General features: G+C 34.4%; 2 protein-coding genes across 9 annotated transcripts; one reads left to right on the top strand and one right to left on the bottom strand.

Annotated features, from left to right (window-relative positions):
* Window positions 1–181: 181 nt before the first annotated feature.
* Window positions 182–10,138, top strand: LOC107805354 (sulfhydryl oxidase 2). 5 transcript variants are annotated; one of them, XM_016629385.2, is made up of 12 exons: window positions 182–654; window positions 2,475–2,499; window positions 2,856–2,948; window positions 3,727–3,908; window positions 4,828–4,897; window positions 5,001–5,069; window positions 5,154–5,227; window positions 5,314–5,470; window positions 7,393–7,433; window positions 8,740–8,886; window positions 9,008–9,515; window positions 9,642–10,138. In XM_016629385.2, exons 1-11 carry the CDS (start codon window positions 431–433, stop codon window positions 9,486–9,488), a joined length of 1,563 nt encoding a protein of 520 aa, XP_016484871.1. In that variant the 5' UTR covers window positions 182–430; the 3' UTR covers window positions 9,489–9,515; window positions 9,642–10,138. The 5 variants fall into 5 exon arrangements, with proteins under 5 accessions (XP_016484871.1, XP_075082920.1, XP_075082919.1 ...); XM_016629387.2 differs by having other exon boundaries at window positions 183–654; window positions 9,008–9,454; XM_075226819.1 differs by lacking the exon at window positions 2,475–2,499 and having other exon boundaries at window positions 182–665; window positions 2,836–2,948; window positions 9,008–9,454.
* Window positions 10,139–10,898: 760 nt separating this feature from the next.
* On the bottom strand, window positions 10,899–15,395 carry LOC107805352 (uncharacterized). 4 transcript variants are annotated; one of them, XR_001652407.2, is made up of 8 exons: window positions 15,094–15,395; window positions 14,147–14,462; window positions 12,660–12,731; window positions 12,400–12,467; window positions 12,117–12,267; window positions 11,635–11,720; window positions 11,466–11,555; window positions 10,899–11,374 (listed from the first exon to the last, which is right to left on the bottom strand). XR_001652407.2 is itself a non-coding variant. In XM_075226816.1 (8 exons), exons 2-8 carry the CDS (start codon window positions 14,390–14,392, stop codon window positions 11,291–11,293), a joined length of 792 nt encoding a protein of 263 aa, XP_075082917.1. In that variant the 5' UTR covers window positions 14,393–14,488; window positions 15,094–15,394; the 3' UTR covers window positions 10,899–11,290. The 4 variants fall into 4 exon arrangements, 3 of the variants coding, with proteins under 3 accessions (XP_075082917.1, XP_016484868.1, XP_016484869.1); XM_075226816.1 differs by having other exon boundaries at window positions 11,640–11,720; window positions 14,147–14,488; window positions 15,094–15,394; XM_016629382.2 differs by having other exon boundaries at window positions 11,640–11,720; window positions 15,094–15,393.
* Window positions 15,396–20,863: the final 5,468 nt, after the last annotated feature.

Below are 20,863 nucleotides of genomic sequence, written 5' to 3'. Positions count from 1 at the left end.
AAAAAATTTTAATCTGTTCCCCGTCCGTTAAACCGTTAACCCGATACCAATAAGCCATTAAGCTTCGATTTCGGTTCGGTTTTCGGTTTCGGTTCGGTTTTGAATACTTAACCTCATATTTCTCCTAATACCAACCTAATGGACATATCAAATAAGAGGCCCTGGCCCCTGGGAAAACAAATCAAATTATTTTTTTTTAACAGGGCAAAGGACAGTGGAGTTAGGTAATCTGTCCCTCTGTTCTAACGAAATCTGAAAAGGAGCATTTTCTTTAAGGCAATTACCAAAATCAGATCGAAGTCTTCCCTTATAAAACTTCAAAACTCATATTTGACCCTCTTTTCCCCTTCCGCCATCCATTTTCTACATACATACTCGGGTCAACAAAAACTCACATACACCCTTTTTTACCTTTACTGAAATCTTGGTCATGTCTTGGTCAATATTTATGCTCTTTTTGGCTACATTTATATCAAGCTTAGAACAATCGGTTTCTATTTCAGCTGGATCTCAGCGTGCAATTCTTAGGGCAATTAGCAATAATCAAGATGGTGAAAAACCTGATTTTGGTGTTGAATTGAATGCCACCAACTTTGATACAGTGCTCAAAGACACTCCTGCCCCTTATGCTATTGTTGAATTCTTTGCTCACTGGTCAGTTTACTGTTTTTTTTTTTTGGGGGAATTAGAAGTTTTTTCGGATGTTGCTTTATATAACCTTGTTAACAATAACTACGCCCTTAATCTCAAGCTAATTTTATTTATTATAACCGTGGTGTCACGGCCAACTAGTAGGGATACTGGGTAACTCTGTCCATCAAGTATTGAGCATTTAAGTTATATACATTGAGTGACAATGTAAAGATCTTTTGACCCCATTAGTTTAATTTAGCCTATTACTAGCCTGTTTGGCCAAGCTGCAAAAATAAGCTTATTTTGAGAAGCGATTATTCCCAAAAGTGTTTTTCTCAAAAGTACTTTTGGCGAGGAGTATTTTGTGTTTGGCTAATTAATTTGAAAAGCATTTCTGAGCAGCAATTAGTGTTTGGCCAAGCTTTAAAACACTGCTTCGGAAACGTATTTTTCTCAAAAGTGCTTTTCGAAAAAAAATTTATTTTTTTATTTTTTTTATAGAGACTATTTTTTTTCCTTTCAAAAGCTTGGCCAAACACATTAATTTTAGAAAAAAACACTTTTGACAAAAAATGCGCTTTTTCCTCAAAAGAAGCAGGCTATAGATCACATAATCTAGTTTATCGATCAATGCTATTAATTAGAGTTTCTTGCAATTACCTTTTAAGTGACCTGATTGTGTAAATATTTTCTACATTGTCAATGCGTAGAACTTATATACTCATTGGAATGAAGTCGCCTTGCTTCTTTTGCCCTAGTAGGGATTTGAACCCTTATCTCACATGGTCTTCGTTTCCGCTTCGTTCTGTTAGGCTACACCTTCAAGAGCACCTCAACCTTGAGCTAGTTTGGGTTGGCTATATGAAATTTTGTATCTATTCAGCTCCACAGGGGCTATTTCATTCCAAAGGATATTTAAGGGTACAACAATTTCGTTTCAAAGTAATTTTTTATCACAAGAATGATAACTTTGCCTCAATCCCAAACTGGTGGGCTCATCTATATCAATAGTTTGGGCATGAAACCTCTACATCCATTCTGCATAATGGAATCCATTTCATTCAAATACTCATTTAACTCTACACCCATTTCATTCCACATAGAGGCGGATCCACGATTTAACTTGATGGGTTCAATCTTTAAACTTCTTGGCACTAAACTCACTATACTTCTAAGATTATGAGTTCTAAATCTAATATTTGTTGAAATTTTGTTATTTTTCACATATATATGTATGTTCTATGGCAGAAATACTAGGTTTGGTTGAACCAGTAGCACCGAGGCTACTTCCTCCACTGATTCCAAAGGAACCTTGTTAATTGGTGGAAGAAAAATTGTTGGTGCTGAGGTTTCAGCATGTTAAAATGTATACAAAGAACATGACCTCATAGTAACTAAAAAGTTTTACTTGGTAGGAGTAAGAAAAGACTTTGGTGGTTATTAGAATTCAGCAATTTGGTTGATTTAGATTCATATATAGTTAGTTGTGTTCTTTTTATTCACCAAGAAATGTGTTTGCGTAATCCAGGAATTCTAATAATTGTTCATTGTGTATTTTGGTTCTTCTTTTGCTTGGTTATGTAATATGTTATACTCAACTTGATGTGGAATTCATATCAAAATTCTATAGGAGTAGGAAAAGATGAGCAAATTTAACACCACCACAACTTTGAGAAAAAGTAATATGTTGCCTATACTTGTTTCATTGGCGTGTGTTTACCAATACTTTGATCAACTTCTCCATGTTGTTCAAGTACTATCTTAAATTTGTAAACATATTATTTTGTACCGAGTTTGCATCCACGTGATTCTCACTTGAAGCTCTTTTATTGGTCTCATAGGTGCCCTGCTTGCAGAAATTACAAGGTATGAATATACTACTTATTACTCCCTCTGTTCCACTTTTATATGACACAATTACTATTTGGAGAGTCAAATGAGGTTTTCTTTGACCACATGTTTGCAAATATTTTTTAAATATTTTGAATTCTAAACTATGTTAACCTATAGTACTTTTTAGTTATTAACCTATAGTACTTTTTACGTAGTTTCTAAATATGTAAAAAAAATATATTTCAAAAAATTGAAGATTCTGTCCCAATTCACAAAAAAATTAGTTGGTTTGACCCTCATACTCTGAATTATGCCACATAAAGTGGAACAGAGGGAGTCTATGAACTTCCATTGTGATATTTCTAATAGATGAGTCAATACTTTTGCAGCCACATTATGAAAAGGTTGCAAGACTCTTCAATGGGGCAGATGCCAGTCATCCAGGAATCATATTAATGACAAGGGTAGACTGTGCATTGACGGTATTACTCTATGCTTTATTTATGCTTCTAAAAATTACTTTTATCCTGTATTTATTACATAATCACCTCGTTTGAGTGCACATTTGTCAATAGTCAGTAACCGTATTTTGAACGTTTTCCCTTTTTTCTGGTGGTTTCTGGTATTTATGAAAAGCGTTCATCTTTCTTCGATGATCTTTTTCCCAAATTTATAGTTGTTTTAAATTAACTATAATCCGTGGATTATGCTTTCTCCTGCCCTCTCATTCGCCATTTCGAATGTTTGAAAATTATAATATGGAAGTTACTTTGACGGTCATAGTCTCTGTGTCTGCGTCTCTCTTTGGGAGGAACGGGCCCCACCCTCCAGGAAGAAGAGATGTAGTTTAGTCTGCAAAGATAGATGACAAGACAATTTGAAGCTATTTCGCTGGTGGTGTAGTTTTCCAAATGAGTAATATCTTTTGCCTCAAGAGACAAGTTTAATCATTCTCCTTGTTTTTAATAAGTTAATCAGTATTTTTATGCTCTTTCCATTTAAATTGGTTAGCATAGACTCAGTCAATATTGCTTTGATTGGGGATTCTTGCTTTTTAATCATATTGCCATACTTTTTCCCCTGGAGTGAGTTTTTAATGGGCTTACCACTTGCTACCTCCCATTTATGCAGACACTTTTCTTCATTATTTCTTTCTCTTGTCATTAGCTTTTTCTTTTTTTTTTCACTCTGTTAAGAGCCTTTTTTCTTAACATATACCTAACTGATTTTTTCCTCTTATTCATCTTTTTGGCAGCACAGATAAATTCTAATCTTTGTGATAAGTTCTCTGTGAAGCATTACCCGATGCTTCTATGGGGCCCTCCTAAGAAGTTTGTTGGTAGTGGTTGGGATCCAAAACAAGAAAATAGTGAAATACGCTCCATTGAAAATGGACGCACAGCTGATATCTTGCTAGGCTGGATCAACAAACAACTGGGAAGGTATATATGATCTCCTTCATAAGTTTTGTAGTCATTGGTGAAGTCATTTCCTAAATTTAGCTGTCTTATGGTGTTTAAATCTCTAAAGCTGATTGTGTCTTGTGGTAGCTACTTTCATGAAGTAATAATTTTGAGAATATATCATTTATCTTTCTCGATAATTCATCTGAGCCGCCTTCCTTTGGTTTTTGTGCTCTACGGGAAATTAAACTGTAATATCTTTAATAGTCATTGCCATTTGACATAATAGAAATATTTAGTCTACTAAGGAGGGTTCCTCTATTACATGAAATAGACATGATCATAGAATTTGATGGAAGAGTCTGTAAGGCTGATAAGTTACTTTTGAGTTTTATGGATATAATGGTAATGAATAGTTTGAAAAGTATAAAAGTCAGTGCCATGGGGATTCTGGTTAATGTTGTACTAGGTGTAGAGAAAACATAATTCCCATAGGCTGAGGTAGCATAAAAGTTGTTCAGTTTTGGCCTGAATTCGGTTGCTCCCTCATAAACTACCTTCTGAAGTTGTACATGCTTTTACTTGTACATCATTACTCCCACACTATGCAATGGTAAAATTAGACTTGCACTCTAACAGAAGTAGAGCTTCTTCCTATTCAAGGATGAAAATCTGCAGAACATACTCTTTCCCATGATAAACAGCTACATAATACTATGTACTGGCTATAAAACTGATGAACTTAAGCAATAGCCAGTGAATAATTTATTTTCTTTTTGATAGATTTTTTTTTCAGCGAGGTAAAGAAAAAAATTCCTGGCCATTGCTTAAATCCATCAGTTGTATGCTGTTACATAATGAAATCTGTTTTCACTTTAAATTTGTTTATGTCTCTGTCTTTCACAAGTTTAATGCCTAATCAGCTATTTTCTTCATTGTATTAACTTTGAAATTTCAGCTCATATGGCTTTGATGATGGGAAGTATGAGAATGAGCATCTTCAGAAGAACTTTTCGGATCCTGCCCAGGTTACTAGGAGAGCATCATATCAAATTCTGTTTTCTAGTTTTACAAATTTAAGCTGTCCATTTTATGCGTATCTCTCACTTCTGTAATTCTTTTCCTATGAAGATTGCCACAGCTATATATGACGTTGAGGAGGCAACATCTACTGCCTTTGGCATCATTCTAGACCATAAAGTAAAAAAGCTAACTCTCTCTCTCTCATGGATACCTTTGGTTTGCATGACTTAGTTCTATATATTTGGTCCTCAATTAATGCAGATGATTAGATCAGGGACACGGGCATCACTTATAAAATTCCTTCAACTTTTGGTGGCTCATCATCCTTCTAAGAGGTTAGCTCCTACATTCCAGAGTTTTGTGATTTGTAAAAGCATATTGTGCCTTTCATTGACTTGTAAAATTTGGATATTTTTGCTAGGTGCCGGAAGGGAAGTGCAGATATATTGGTTGACTTTGATAATCTATGTCCGTCAGAGATATTGTCAGTGAATAATGAGGAGGCTGACAGTTGTAGCAAAAAGGGTGCACTGGGAAATTACCAAATTTGTGGAAAAGAGGTTCCTCGTGGATATTGGGTGGGTACATAAGCTTGTTCCTTTACTGTAGCTGATGCATACTGAGCTCATTATACACTTGTTTATTTAGTTGAAGTTGGTCATTGCCCTATCCTGGCGGTGGAGTTGATTCTATATTCTAGAGCAAGAAACTTATACTCAATGCGCAATCAATCAATCAAACTACACCTCAGTCATAAACTAGCTTTCTTCATATGCAGTTCATATGATCCACCTATTTTCTTCAGATTTTTTCTGCTTTAGTTTATTTTAAGTTTTAGCTTTAGTTTTAGCAGTTCTATGTTTTAGCTTTAGTTTATTTATTAGTAGAGGGTTCCATGTAAATAAACTGCAAGCAATGATGTACACCATGTTGGTGCTTTTTATTAATATAACTCACTTAGATGTTAAAAAAATAATAAACATAGTGAACTCTAGACAATGAAAAAAATTGGAAGCTTTTGAGATAAAAACTTCCTACATTTATTATTGTTATTACTCCCATAGTTGTGTTTTATGTCTCATATATGACATTGTTTGAATGGACACGGAGTTTAAAATGTTAATTCGGCTTATATGATTATATTAGTGGTAGTGGAAGAAAATATTAAGGTAATGGTTGAGAAAATTATTTCAAAAATGAAATATCACACCAAAGTTTAAAATTGATTTGTTAAATGAATTTGAATTCTTGAAAGTTGTTAAAAGTTATATAGAATTTTATTAGTGAGTGGAGTGAAAACATTTTGGGACGTCCATTGTGGAAAGAGTGTCATATATAAATTGAGCGGACGCATTATTTATTTATTTATTTTTGTAAGTAGATATACACTATTATTTTTAAATCCTAACATTTAACTAAGAACACATGCATCTCAAATTATATATTTTAAGTTCTTCCATATGGAGTGTACTCATATCAATTGTTCATCAATCTAGCTTAAGTTCTCTGGGAAAATTTGTACATAACTCTTGGCAGAAACTGGTGTATAATTCACGAAGCTTTTATGTCATAAGAGTTACTGGTCAATAGAAATCATGGTGAGATGACAAGGAGACAGTAAAGTGTAAACCTTATTGTCCTTCAGTGGAGCAAGTTAATTAAAAACAAAAATGAATCCTCACAAGTGTTGAGGAAATATTTTTGTGGCTGGAAAACTGAACTCGCAGTAGTTTATTTTCATAATCTTCTCTTGGCAATATATGATAGCTAACCTTTTTGCTTGTCCAACCGTCTCCTTTTAAGTGTTTATATTTCAGTCCTTTTATTGGTTGTGGCCGGGGGGGGGGGGGTGTTGTTGAAGGGATATGGCGGAAGGGGAGGGATTGGTGCTATATGTTGAATGAGAAATCTATGATATGTGTATAGATCGAGTTTGATTTAGCTCGTCATCTGTGGCCGGACTAATAAACTTATTTTGTAACTTTGTCAGTAACTGTCTATTGGCTATATAAGAACGCTAACCTTTTGATTGTCCAATCTTTTTATGTGTTTCAATTTTAAGTCCCTTTTTCATTTCCTTTCTTTTTCTCTTTTGGGGTGTTGGTTGTGGGGTGTGAGTGGTCGATGGGGAAAGGGCAGGGGTTAGTTGGATGAGATATGCTCTATGTGTATAGATATCTTTGAGTTTGATTTAGCTTGTACATATCGTAGTGGTTCTATAGCTCCTCCCCTTCCTCATCCTACTCCTAATTTTGACTTATATGAGGTCTTGGATCAGTGCTATGTCTAAGATACATGAAACGGAATGGTAGCAAAAGCTCCCCAAATGGGCCCTAACTTTCGCTAATCTGGTGGAACTTGTAAGGTGGAATAGTATTGTGCATGAAGACACCCCATCTTTATACGATATTAATAGCTTGAAGGAGATTCTGCATGTTGCTTTGCTTTGTAGTACAATTTAAGCATTTCTGATTCGTTTATGACAATCTGTTTCGTGCAGATGTATTGTCGTGGAAGCAAGAACGATACCAGAGGTTTCAGGTAATGGATTATTCATGTACTCGTTATTCATCTGTGAAATCATTTACAACTTTATGATTGTAGAAAAGCTGTATAGGAAAATAATATAGTGAACAAACTCGTTGCCAGATAATTCATTACAGAGATGTTAAGTTGAGGATTTGCATTCTATTGATGTCTGTTAGAGGATTGCCTAAGTCCATATAAGGAGACCACCCATCCCCTTCATTGTCGATGTGGGACTCAACAATGTCTTTAAGGTATTTTTCGATGTTATTGTGTCAAAGGCAGTATGAGTAATGGCCTAAAGGGCCAAGCGGGACAGGGGATAGCCTCTGGTATTGGTTTGCATCTAAGGATGTGACCTAATACACCCAAGAACAAAATAAGAGCCCTTGAATCGACATTGAGAGGAGAAGAATCAGAGGACTTTCTTTGTAGATCTGGTGACATCCTAGATATTGTAACCCATATTGTCTCTTCATATTAAAAAGGGTAATTTGTTACACTTTTTCTTGTCTCAATTATCTTTTAGACTCAGAATTTTGGTTTACGAAATAATTGAAAATTCCCAAATGGATCAATGTTAGAAATAGTTTCCTTTCAAAGAATGTAGAATTATGATTTTGTCATTCTACTTAAAAAATCCGATGTAGATCTCGGAAGCCTGTCTGACATACATGTTGAGGTTTAAATCTTGGAGGCTTCATTTATCTAAATAGCATACTGTTAAAGATGCGGAAAAACTTAGAGTAAATTATAGATAAAGTTGAAGAATTGGATGTGTTTATCTTGTGGTGTAGAAGTCTGATAAATTTAAAACCTTATAATACTGGATGCATAATCAGTAGGTAGACCGTAGACCCCAGAACTCCAAAGCGCTTGTAACTGGAAACTGCGGTTCATTTTCTTCTTAAATGCCTGTATTCTTTGAATTCAAAGCACTTTGCTTCTTTGATAGCATTAATGTCTAGGGAGTGAAGTTTGCACCAGCAAAAGTTATGATCTAGGTTTTTGTTTGACGTGGAGACTATGAGGGCTTGAAAGAAAGGGAGCAAACTTAGGTGGGTTTGGTCGCAGAACCGGGAAAGGGGGGTGGGGTGGGGTTTATGAAACTGCAATGGCGGTGAAGGATTGATTAATGCTCCTGCAGCCACACACATAAAACCAGCAACTCAAAGATAGTGGTTCAAATCTATTGCAGTTCAGGGCTAAATGCTTTTGCTAAAACGATACAGTAGCAGAGGTAGTGGATCAAAAGTTAATACAAACTTACAATGTTAATTTTCTTTGGCAGTTTTCTTAGCCACATGTTTACCTTTTGCAGTTGCGGTTTATGGGTGTTGTTACACTCACTCTCTATCAGAGTTGAGGATGGAGAAAGTAACATGGCATTTAGAACTACATGTGATTTTATACACAACTTTTTTATCTGTGAGGAATGTAGGCAACACTTTTATGACATGTGTTCAAGGTAAAATGTCAACGAGGCTCTTTCTGTTTCTCAACTTAAACTTTCTGAACATTGCCTTTTTGTTATTGACCATCAAAGTCTGGTCATTTAACTGTTGTATTTTAAATGTTTTCAATTCCAGCGTACCTAATCCATTCAAGAAAGCGCGTGATTATGCCCTTTGGTTATGGAGAGCTCACAACAAAGTTAATGAGAGACTAAAGAAAGATGAAGCATCACTAGGAACAGGTGATCCTGAATTTCCAAAAGTTATTTGGCCTTCAAAACAGCTTTGTCCGTCGTGCTATCTTAACCCAGGTGAAAAGAGCAAAGAAAATAGTAAGATCGAATGGAATGAGGATGAGGTCTTTAAGTTTCTGGTTAGTTACTATGGGAAAGAGCTAGTGAATCTCTACAAGGAGAAAGAACTGCAAGCAGTTGGTGGGACTGAGAAAACGGTTAATGAAGAGTTGGTGGCCTCAACAAATGCAGTGGTGGTTCCACTTGGAGCTGCATTGGCAATCGCAGTTGCTAGCTGTGCATTTGGAGCGCTCGCTTGCTTTTGGCGTTCTCAGCAAAAGAATCGGAAGTATAAATATCTACACTCTTTGAAGAATATATGACTATTAGTAATGACATCACTCAAGTAGGTATAGAAAATTCAATATAATTTAAAACCAAAAATTGAAATGCAGAAGGAACTTAAAAGAAGTTCGAGATTATTGGAGTTGACATTCTTGCTGTCTTATTTATTTCTTTTACATGAAACATTTCAGAACAAGAAGAAGCTGGAACTGAGTGTGTTAAACGGGATAGATCTACACATGCATGTATGTATAATTCAGAAGCAAGTCAAACGATGCTCGGGATAGAAAACAAGTTGAGAGGATTCTAAACTGGCTCTCCACTGCTAGAGATTTTTCATACATCTTTTTCATGTACCAGTTCTCCTATTTTTCACAAATGGAGTGTACAGATTTACGTTTAAATTGTAACCGAGCAAGATGTTATTTTGAGAGCCTGCAGTTTTCTGCCCCAGCTATTCTTTCCATTTGGTCTTGGATTCTTGATTTTACTAGTGGAGAAACATTTGTAACAGTATAAAATGTGCTAGTCTCCTGCAGAAAGTGGTGGATCTAGAGTTTAAATGTTACGGGTTCTGAGTTGAGATAGTAGGTTCTGAAATGTATATCTAACTCTATATATTCTTGTTTTTCTCTTTGAATGATTACAAAATGTAAACTATAGTGGGCATATCTTGCATTTCATCCTTCCATTTTGTGCATGTAGAATTAAACTGAAGTTGAATTCTTATTGATGACATAATTCAACTTATATCTGACACAAGTGATTTCCAAATATTTCTCAGCTCTGTCTTTGTTGGAAATTATTAAGGTTGTAATCTTCTAGATGTACGCTAGCATTAACTGGATTTGATATAAATAAATTCACATATAAATGAAAAAATTGTCTACTTGCATGTTTCAAATTCTTAGAAAGATATGGAATCAAGAAGAGATAGGAGGAATATTTCACCTTAATTTCAGTTTCGATGGTCTGAGAAACATTCCTTATAGTTTCAAAGTGTTAGGACACTTTAACTTTCAAATACTGATTCCCAACATCAACTTCACATACTCTATTTTTCAACTTCAACCATCTATTGTCCTAATTGTGTGTATCCACCGGGTGAAATGAGCAAATGGAAAATGATTTGAACAGTTTTACTGATATCATGAACTTCAGCAAGTCAAAAACTTGCTAATTAGTAGTTTAGAATCTTCTTCTCACTACAGGAATGAGGAGGTTTACCTTTCAGCTCTGTAAAGAAAATTTGATCTTTATAATAAGCACAACTTTCAAGGTACTCATATTTGGCTTTTCCAAATGATTTGAGGTTATCTGTCAAATTAAGACAAGAAATGTGTTATGTATATATTGATTTCATGTAAATACCGGGTGCATGTAAATTTTTACCATCTTCCAAGTTAGGCTGACAAAACTTTATCCAACAATACAACTCCGACCTCATATCAGTACTAAAATTAACAACTTTTTTTGCTAGTTTTTGTATTCCTTCAACATGTTCATATACATATTAACTGTACAAAGATTTTTCTCTGACTAATTCAGACCTTCAGATATCTCTAGTTGTAAAAATGGATATCTTGCCTTCTTTTTCATCACTTGAGTCCTTTCTTTTACATTTTATGCTTCTATTCTGAAATATCCCTCACCGATCCCTTCAATTATATAACTTCTTGTCTATTGATCATCCTTCACAAATTTGCGCAGCAACTCCTTCTGCAGCATAGTCATTGCAGCAAGAAAGAGTAATAACAGTAGAGTAAATGAAGATCGACATGTGCTATGAGATGTATGTCTGAAGAATGAACTTTCTTTTTGGTTCAACAGTGAAAGCCATTCATTGGATAGCAATTACAGGAGGCTCCTGCTGCAGAGTCACTACGTTAGCTTCTTCACGGGGTGAAGAGATGGGCAAAGTAGCCTGTAGTTGGTCAAACAAATAATGTAATACTTAGGAGGAGCAAAGTATGTTAAGGTGAAACATAGAAATAAAAAATATACTTTTCGCAAACCTGTTGGTGTTGCCGGTGGTAGCAAGAAGTCACTGCTTTCATTATGATGTAGACAGGCAGAACAATGCCTGAAACTCTTAGCAGTAGAAGCTGAAAGCAATGTGTAACAAGTGAGACGACATTCTGTATAATAGCAATACTTACATTCCCGTTTTCTCTATTCCGCTACCTTACCACAATCAATGGAAGTGAGTAGTCCCCTGCTTGATTGACTATGACGGCAAGAGCATGACGTATGACAAGCAGCAGCATAAACTATTAAGAAAAAATGGAAAAGAAAAAGTTAGAATGAGCCATATAAATTAGGAAATTGCTAAACTTGGTTCCCTAGAGTACAAAGAACTCCTTCCAGATTCCAAAATGGGTAAGTGATGTTATTTTACATATCAGAAATTATGCTATTACTTGTTTGAGATGTTCTCCAGCCGAGCACGGAATCTAGTGATCGTTTTACATTTTCATGTTTTTCGGAGTGATCACTTTTTGTGTCACATATCAATTTAATTACATTCCTGTTCGGCTATTTGTTACTCACAGGATAGTTATTATAGCTCACATTCCCTGTTATGCACACATTCATGTGTGTGTGTGTGTGTGGAGAGAGAGAGAGAGAGAGAGAGAGAGAGAGAGAGAGAGAGAGAGGGAGATTACTATTATGGCAACTACACGACAACACATCATGCTTCTTGATGTAGAAACTGCATCTTCCTCAGAGTCGGCACTAATGAGATTGTGATCAGTTGAAACCACCGCTATCACACGTTGATTATTCAAGTTCCTTCTGACAATTCGCCAATTCCCCCTGATAGAAACACCATATACATTCTCAAGTGAGCTAATGAGAAAAGCAATAGGAAATGCGACACTAGGATATTCAAATTTCCAATACGTATAATTACTATATTTCGGAAAAGCATGAAAGAAGAAAAAATACCTTAAATTCATTGGGATGCCACCAAGGCGAAAAATAGAGGGTGGTGCTGTGTAACCAGGCCTGAAAGGCTACTTGACACAAATGCAAAAATAAGTAAATAAGCAATCAACGCTAACTGAATCAATCAAGCACGCTCTAAACGAACCCAAATAATCAAACAAGAAATACTAATGATCATTCGATGGAGCAAAAGTGGTCGTGTTGCTGCAAATCATGTTTAACCTTTAAGATGGACAAAGAAAATAAGAAACATATCTGACCTGGTGGCAGATTTCACAAATGGTATCACCCTTCTCATTACACCACCTTTGCACACATTTCCGATGTGCATACTGGAAGAAAACAGACAATCCAAAAACAGTTATAAAACACGTTTAAGTACAAAAAACGTCAATAATAATGCATTTAGGAAAGGATGGAGCAGCTAGAGTAAGAGTATCAAGTTTAAATCTAAAATGACTTATGAGTAGTATATTAGCACCATACAGGAATCAGACATCCTAATATATTTAACAGAATAAGGCTTAGGACATTGTAACTTTCCTTTTCTTTCCCCTCTCCCAAATTTTACTGTATTCCATATCAAACATCAATTTTGTGAAGAGAAACTAATCCGTTGAATGCACGGAAACAGAACAATATGCAAAACTAATCATGTAATTCCAGTAGTAAATCTAACTTAGTCCACTCGTGTCAGCTTTACCATTCACATAAGGATTCTGGCAAGATATTGATCAACTATAATAGAAATTACATAAGGTTGATGCTATTTCGAACTAGGAGAAACATAGAGAAACACAGGACAATAATGCGGGGACAAGAAGATGCGTGAATCAGCAAACATGTGGACCCATTTGGCCAATCAAAAGCCAAAAATGCACCATGTCACTTCTATTAAACATCTAGACATGCAAAACTGGTTGAGAGTTCAAATGCCTGCATGTTCGCCTCGGACACCAATCCCGACAAATAGAAGGTTCAAGTCTCTTAAATATCTTCATTTCTACTTGCTCCACCTCGTCTACTACAAGGAGCCAGGAAAAAAAATGCAAACTCCACCCCAGGGGTCTTCGGTGCGGAAAGCAGAAGAAGATAAACGAAGAACAATTTCAAAGCATTTTCAATATCGTTCCACCTTTCACCAAAATTTATACAGGTTCTGGACCTTCAAAGCAAAACAATGAGGACAAAGGTAGGACTCATCATCTTCATATTTAAGGTGGACAGTTAGATTTTAGCAATAATAAGCTGGTTCAAGGGCTAAACAGAGAAGGAAGAAACGGAAGAAGAACCCAGAGGAGCCAACTTTCAAGACTAGACGTATCAACAAATACATTGTTTGGAAGGCAGTAATATAGTGATATAAGCGCACTCAATCACATTTGTAAACAAATTCTTTGAGAAGCAAGAACGAATATGAAGTAGCATATCCTCCATACATGGCCATATTCACACTACGGCAGAATCTCTTGGTACTCAAAATACTTGATGGCTCGTCTGAATTTAAATATGCTTGTGAAAGCAAACCTATCGCGCCCATCCGAAACAGAAATATTCTTTAGTAGGAAGAAAAGACTAACTATGATTTGCATGCCTAACTCATATTTGATTCTGAGAAAAAAAAATACCAAATTTTACACTAATCTGTCAGAAGCAAAAGCATATCAAAAGACTAAAACACCAATTAATAACATATTTGCATACTCTAACTGAAAAAACAATAACATGAACAGGCAGGTCCACAAACCTTCAAGCTACCACAGCAAGAACAAGGAGTCTCCATATTTGAATCCATATCCTCATCTTGGCATATCCTACATTCTACCATTTTCCCTGCAGTCAAAACAGCAGCAGCATCTTGGGATGAGCAATTCGGTGTCACGTCATTGGTCATCCATGATGCTAACTGATTCTGATTCCTGCTCTCAATTGCAGCCTCTAAAGTTGATTCAGTCAGCAATCGATCAACCAGAAAAACAAAGTGATCCCCCATCCTCTGGTGATATGTATAAGACGGAAACTTATGCCTTCAACAATCTCAATCTATTCTCCAACTGAATTGTCTGAAATTAGACACAACAAGTTGTTTCTAAAGAATTATCAAAAAGCCAACAGATTATATAAACAGCAGCACTATCAAATAAAGGCAGGAGTCATACAAGAATACCAAATATTTATTAAAGAATCATAACAGCTGATTAATTCATCTGTATAAACTACAAGGAAACAAGCACTAGGAAATGAAGGAGGAAAAAGAGGAAGACTTTAACTTAATAGAATGAGACAACTTTAACAAACGACAATATAAGCTCTTAGCATATACAAACCTCAAATGGGGACAAAAACACCACATACACAGCGATCCAAGAAAATGACCAAAAAATAAAATAAAGAGAATCCCTGAATAAACATTGCATAAAAGGACACAGAAACAAAACAAAATGTAGAAAAGATTGAAAATTTGGGCTAACCCCAGATGAAAAAACAGCTTTTAATGCAATACCAAAACAAAGTAGGGAGAAATAATAAAGGAAATAAGAGAGAACGAAGAAAACCCCAGATGCCAAAAAGTGATCTTTAGCATAAATACCAGGTTATAATCAAACAAACATCAAATAGAAAAGGGAATTCAAGAGAATATACAGAGAAATGAAATGAAAAACAAGGAAGAAGAAATACAAAAGAGAAACTTACAAGAAAGGGGTTGTATATCTTTAAGCTAAGAGATCAGCACTCAAATTCAAGAATCACAGAAGAAAGCAAATTAAATAGGAACAGGAGATACAGTATGGTATTTATACTCAAAATGAAGCCTCACAAATATAAAAATTTGAAAGAGAATAACAATTTAGTATTAGTAGGAGTAGTCAAATATTTTCAGGTTTATAGCCATTCAAATTCAAAAGGGGTCTCTTTTTCCATACTACTCCACAGTAATGAGTAATCGCCATTTTTATAATGAGCCCCACTCCCATATAGTATCAATTATCAAATTTGAACCCCCTCCCCCCTCCAAACCACCCCACCACGTCCTCCCACTTCTCCATGACCCGTGCCACTTCTGAGGTGACCCCCCCACAAGCACCCTATAGGTTTTATTACTATATATATTACATTAAATATGTAGGGAATTCTAAACTACATGAAATTAAAAAGAAAAAAGACACGCCCTATAGGTTTTGCATGGATCCTATTCTATTCGATTTCAATGTAACGAAGACTCATCATATTTGATTATACATAGACACACCCTTTATAATGTTATTTTTGAGGAAATGACTTACTACTTGAATAGAAGAAAATGACATATTTTCTCTTTAGTTTATTTTAAGAGAATTATATATTTTTATATTTATAAATAATTTTATTTTAAACTTTTCATTCTATTCTTATTCTTATTGCATGCTTTTAAGGCCACAAAAATCTAATACAATGAATTGGCGTACGTAGGTCGAGGGAAGAGGGGGTTCCGAGACTCCTCAAGTTCCAAGAATGTATGTAATACAAAGATTGAACAAATAATACCTGCGGTTTAATAATTGCATACAGCTCAACATATGATTTTACCACTCAATGAAGTTGTATAATTGTAATTTCAGTTACAACATCCATGATTAATGCAACTCGTCTTTAATAATAGTTTCATTAATTTAGTGATCATGGTATTTGTATCCTATATGCTGGTTAAATTGCATGTACTGAAATGTTTGTCTTTATTTCAATTTTCAATTAGATTTTGCATTAATAGACAGTGCCTCATCTGTTATGTTTATATCAATCACAAATCTTAATCATTTTTTGAGTGACACTTTGACTGACGTTATGGTTGTTTTGACAGCTCTGCATTTTTGAAAGGTGTTTTTTGGTTAAGATAATTTTTCAATATTTTCTGCTTTTGGAAATGCCTAATTTTGTAATGAATCTTTTCAAAAAAAGATGGAGTAACATACATGGAAAGTCTAAATGAAGAACACACATGAGGAGGCACGTCAATTCCATTTCCTTACTTTTTTTTTCGTTTGAGATATTAATGCATGCGAATTTTGTTTCAAATCCCAAAATTTTAAGCACAAAATTCGTTTTATAAGTGGAAATAAGTTTTTAAAATTTTTGGGAGCTAGGTCTTCATAAATTTTCCTAAGTTATGGGAAATTATGTACAACTATAACATGGTATCCAAATATATTGCTTAACAATCAATATCACATATTCACATGTATATATATACATATAAGCATGCATTTCGTGCTAGTAAGATTTTTTTCCCCCCGATATTAGCAATGAGTAGCTTTTATACAATGGTATGAAGATTTAGGATTTTAGAAATAAATAGCGACCGTTGATATGTTTGTTATCCTTAATGAACGTGATTAGAGGGATTCAAGATTTATTTAGATAGTTTTATCCATCAAATTATCACGAGTAAGACTTTTCCTCGATGGATGAAAATGTAAAAAGAAGTTGCTATTAGCTGACAATTGAAAATTAATTCTAAAGTACTTGGAAAAGATAGTTAAGGGTAATTAAAAGGGAAAGGGAAGAGCTCTATGATTTGCGTTAATGCCTTGTTTTGACATAATATTTGCTTAAACGTCATTGCGTACAATAAATTAATGACAAGTGGATTAGCAAATCAATAGACAGAAAGAAAGACTCCGAAAAAAAATTAAGATCCCTACTTTAATATTAGACAATTGTCTCTCTCTCTCTCTCTCTCTCTCTCTCTCTCTCTCTCTCTCTCTCTCTCTCTCTCTCTCTCTTTTCATTTATATCTACAAAATGAAAAAACTCATTTTGATTTTCCGTCTGATGTCATATATCTACATTGAGATCTTAACTATTTTGGACTTAGCGTAAATTCTGAACTGTGAACCCTAAAACTCTGAATCGGCCTAAACCCTAAACTCTAATCCTAAACTCATTAAAGAGGGAAGTGTTCCCTACAAAACAAATTTCTACACCTAGGGCTAGTTCTCTAGATTAGGGATGAGTATCGGTCTGTTCGGTTCGGTTCGGTTTGGTTGTGAATGTTATCGGTTGGGCATATCGATTATCGATTTTTAAATATGCTAAACCGATAACCGAACCGATAAGATATCGGTTATCGGGTATTGGTTAGTCGGTTATCGATCCTTATCGATTTGGTTATCGATTTACCCGATAAGAATAAAAAATATCCAAAAATTTCATATTTTATTATATAAATCATGATCATACTGTTAAGAGAAAGCAACTAAATTTTTTCTCTTAAGAAAAGGGGGATTAAATTTCAACTTTAGAAAAGGAAAACTTTCTTTGCATTTGAAGATCCTAATGAATGATCTAGATTTTCAAAGTTATAAGTTAGTAGGAGTAAGGAATAAGTTCAACAATCTAATCTTACTAACTATCTTACTGCGGGCATAATTCACATGAAAATTATAAAATCCTAATCTTATAAATACTAAAGAATCAGTGCAACAAAGAAAAACTAAATATCTGAACAATTAATCCTTTAAAGTTTAGAACTAAAAATCTTAATTGAAGAATTAATATGAGAAATTCAGAAAAGTTTAAAATTTACTCTAAGGATTAAGGATTGAAGATGAATAGCAACTGCCGAGAGATATTGAGAGAATGAGAGAATGAAGCTATAAGGTGGCTTTATATACTTACCGGGTAAAATTATAGTTTTGTTAAAACTTATTGGGTTATCGGTTAAACCGTTAATGAAAGTGGACAAATCGAGACTCGAACAGGTAACCCAATATTCAAACAACATTAAACCGTTATCGAACTATTTATCCAATAACCCGATATCAATAATCCAATAGTATTTTATCGGTTCGGGCTATCAGTTATACCCGATATATGTGCAGCCCTACTCCGGATCTATGGTTAAGGGTGAATAATAAATTATTCCCGTCTCACCACAACTTTTGACGGTAAAGGTAATCCTCTTTTCATCTTTTAGCTTGATAGAAAAATAGAAATTTTCTTTTTTTAGGATTATATGTATAGAAGGGGAGCCTTTGAGGAACGATAAAATTATTTCTGTATGATTTATAACTTAGGAGTTCGAGTTGGGAAAACAATCATTAATATTTACATTAAGATAAGCTGTTTACATCACATTACTTGGGATGCGATCTTTTCTCGGATCCTATGTGAATACGGAATGCGTTGTGTACCGGATGTCTGCCCTTTATGTATCAATAAAGGAAAAGTAAACTAAAGAATCAACGTACTATGGGTAATTCTTTTGCAGTTGCAAATAGTGAATTTTAAAATAATGAAGTTTGTATGGTTCAAAGATAGTATGAATACTGAATGTCATTTTCAGAAATGAGGGGCTTTGACTGACTGGTGATCTTCCGAATAGGCTATTTCGTACATCATCAATTGATTAGTTGGCTAACTTTTGTAGAGTTTTATATAATTGTATATCCTTCTTAATCTTGTTTTACGTGTTGAAAAACTTTAAACGTTAAAGTCATAGCTCTTTCATTGGTTTGGTTGGTAACCCTCCAAAACCTATTAGTTTCCTCCCAATATATCTCATGCATTAAGTCAATATCATGCTTCCCCTTTTCTTCTATTATATTATTTGTTTTGTCATACTTCTTCTCATGCAGAGAGGAGCAGTTCCTTTTTTTTCCCTGTTATATATATTGGGAGAAGGGAAATTTAGACGATATTGAGAATTGAACTCATATATATCGTATGAAAAGTTTTCACCGATATCACAAATGAGAAGAATAGTTTAAAATCACCTTACTTGAAGGCTCGTGATTTCAGCGACCTACCTCTTTTATGGAATTTTGACTTTATGGGAGAACATTTTCAAAGTAATTGGCCCTAGAGGTGCGAATATATATAGCTTTTCGGCTGCGAATTTAGATGAACTCGTAACTTTTGATACGAAATTTATATATATAGGGGCGGAGCTAATGTTGACGGATCGGGTTCAGCCGAACCAGTCGATTTAGTCTAAACTTTGTATTTGTATAAAGAAATTAAATAATATGTATACATTATTAATTTAGAATTCAGTAACTTAAAAGTGCTAGAATTTCAAACCCATAAACTTAAAAGCTTGGCTCCGCCGTTGTATATATGTGTAAGAATCTACAAAGGTTTCAATGAATATTATATCTTAATTCATAATTTTAACAGTACAATAAGTTTAATACCGAAAATGGCGTAGCCATATACATTGAAGGGTGGTCAACCAAACACCCTTCATTGAAAAATTATATTGTGTATATAGAAACGTATTATTGTGTATATAGGCAAAATTTATTTTTTATAAGTGTATATTAAATTTTGAACACCCTTCGAGAAATTCCTGGCTTCGCCACTATAAAAATCTTATTAGTTGAACCCATTAGATTTAATCCTGAATCCGTCTCTCGTTGGCCCTTCAAAGTCCAAGAAAATCGAATTAGCAGTTCAATTTCTAGATTCAACTACGTTTCTCAAGTTTTCTTGGACCCATCTTAATTGTAGAGAAAATATAAGTAAAATTATCAATCTTCATATATAAGAAATTAAGAACGAAATGAGAGTTATTTTTTCTTTTTAATTCTTATTATTATATGTGGGTCAGTGAGGTCTGCTTAGGTCTGGTTGACCAACTAGTTTAGATTTTGCGTCTGGTTGAATCGAGAATCATCAGAGTAGTCATAATGCTAAAGATGATGTTATAGGTGACCTTCATTTTGTTTATTCTTTTAATTTTAGTATAATATTCTAATTTAATTAACAAAAAACTGTATCCATAGGCTAAACAATCCTGCCACTGACAAGTTTTTTTTTTATTTAAAAAAAAAAGGTCTAATTGCTGAATTTTATTAGAAGGTAAAGTGAGTAAATAAGAGTAAGGCATGATCATGACATACATCTAATTAACCTCATTAAGCATAATACTTATGAGACAAGACAATTAATCAAAATTAAAGATCAACCAAGGGATCTGTTTCTTTGAGCAACCAAAGGACCCAAGTTGTATTGATTATCATTTTCGTCAACATGTTCTTTTAATTATTAAATCAATCAAATTATTGTATTGAACTTTAGAATGACATTGAAATCTTTGTAATATGTTGTATTTTGAAATTGCTTCACAATACATGTTTATCTATTCAATAGTGGGTCCTTTTGGTGTTTTTCTCTAAAAAAAGGTAAATTAATCTTGAAAAAGTGATACACATATTACAGTGGCAGCTGAGTAGGACAACTAATTGGGATCATTTGAACTATTTAAATTTTTGCGGGAAAAGTAGCTATTATGTTTTCTATACTTTCAGCATGTTTTGCATTTCAAATTCGAATTCTAGTTATATAAGTAATAGTGTGTAATAGTAGGATCACACTTTTGGAGCTAATACAAATTTATTTCCCTCTTCTTTGTCTTCTCTCTACCTCTCCTGCTCTCTTCTTCTTCCTCTTCTCTCTTCCTCTCTCAGTTACTATTCTATTGTTG

This window comes from Nicotiana tabacum, chromosome 12, assembly GCF_000715075.1.
Source record: "Nicotiana tabacum cultivar K326 chromosome 12, ASM71507v2, whole genome shotgun sequence".
Classification (NCBI taxonomy): domain Eukaryota; kingdom Viridiplantae; phylum Streptophyta; class Magnoliopsida; order Solanales; family Solanaceae; genus Nicotiana; species Nicotiana tabacum.
This window is presented reverse-complemented; position numbering and strand designations above follow the sequence as displayed.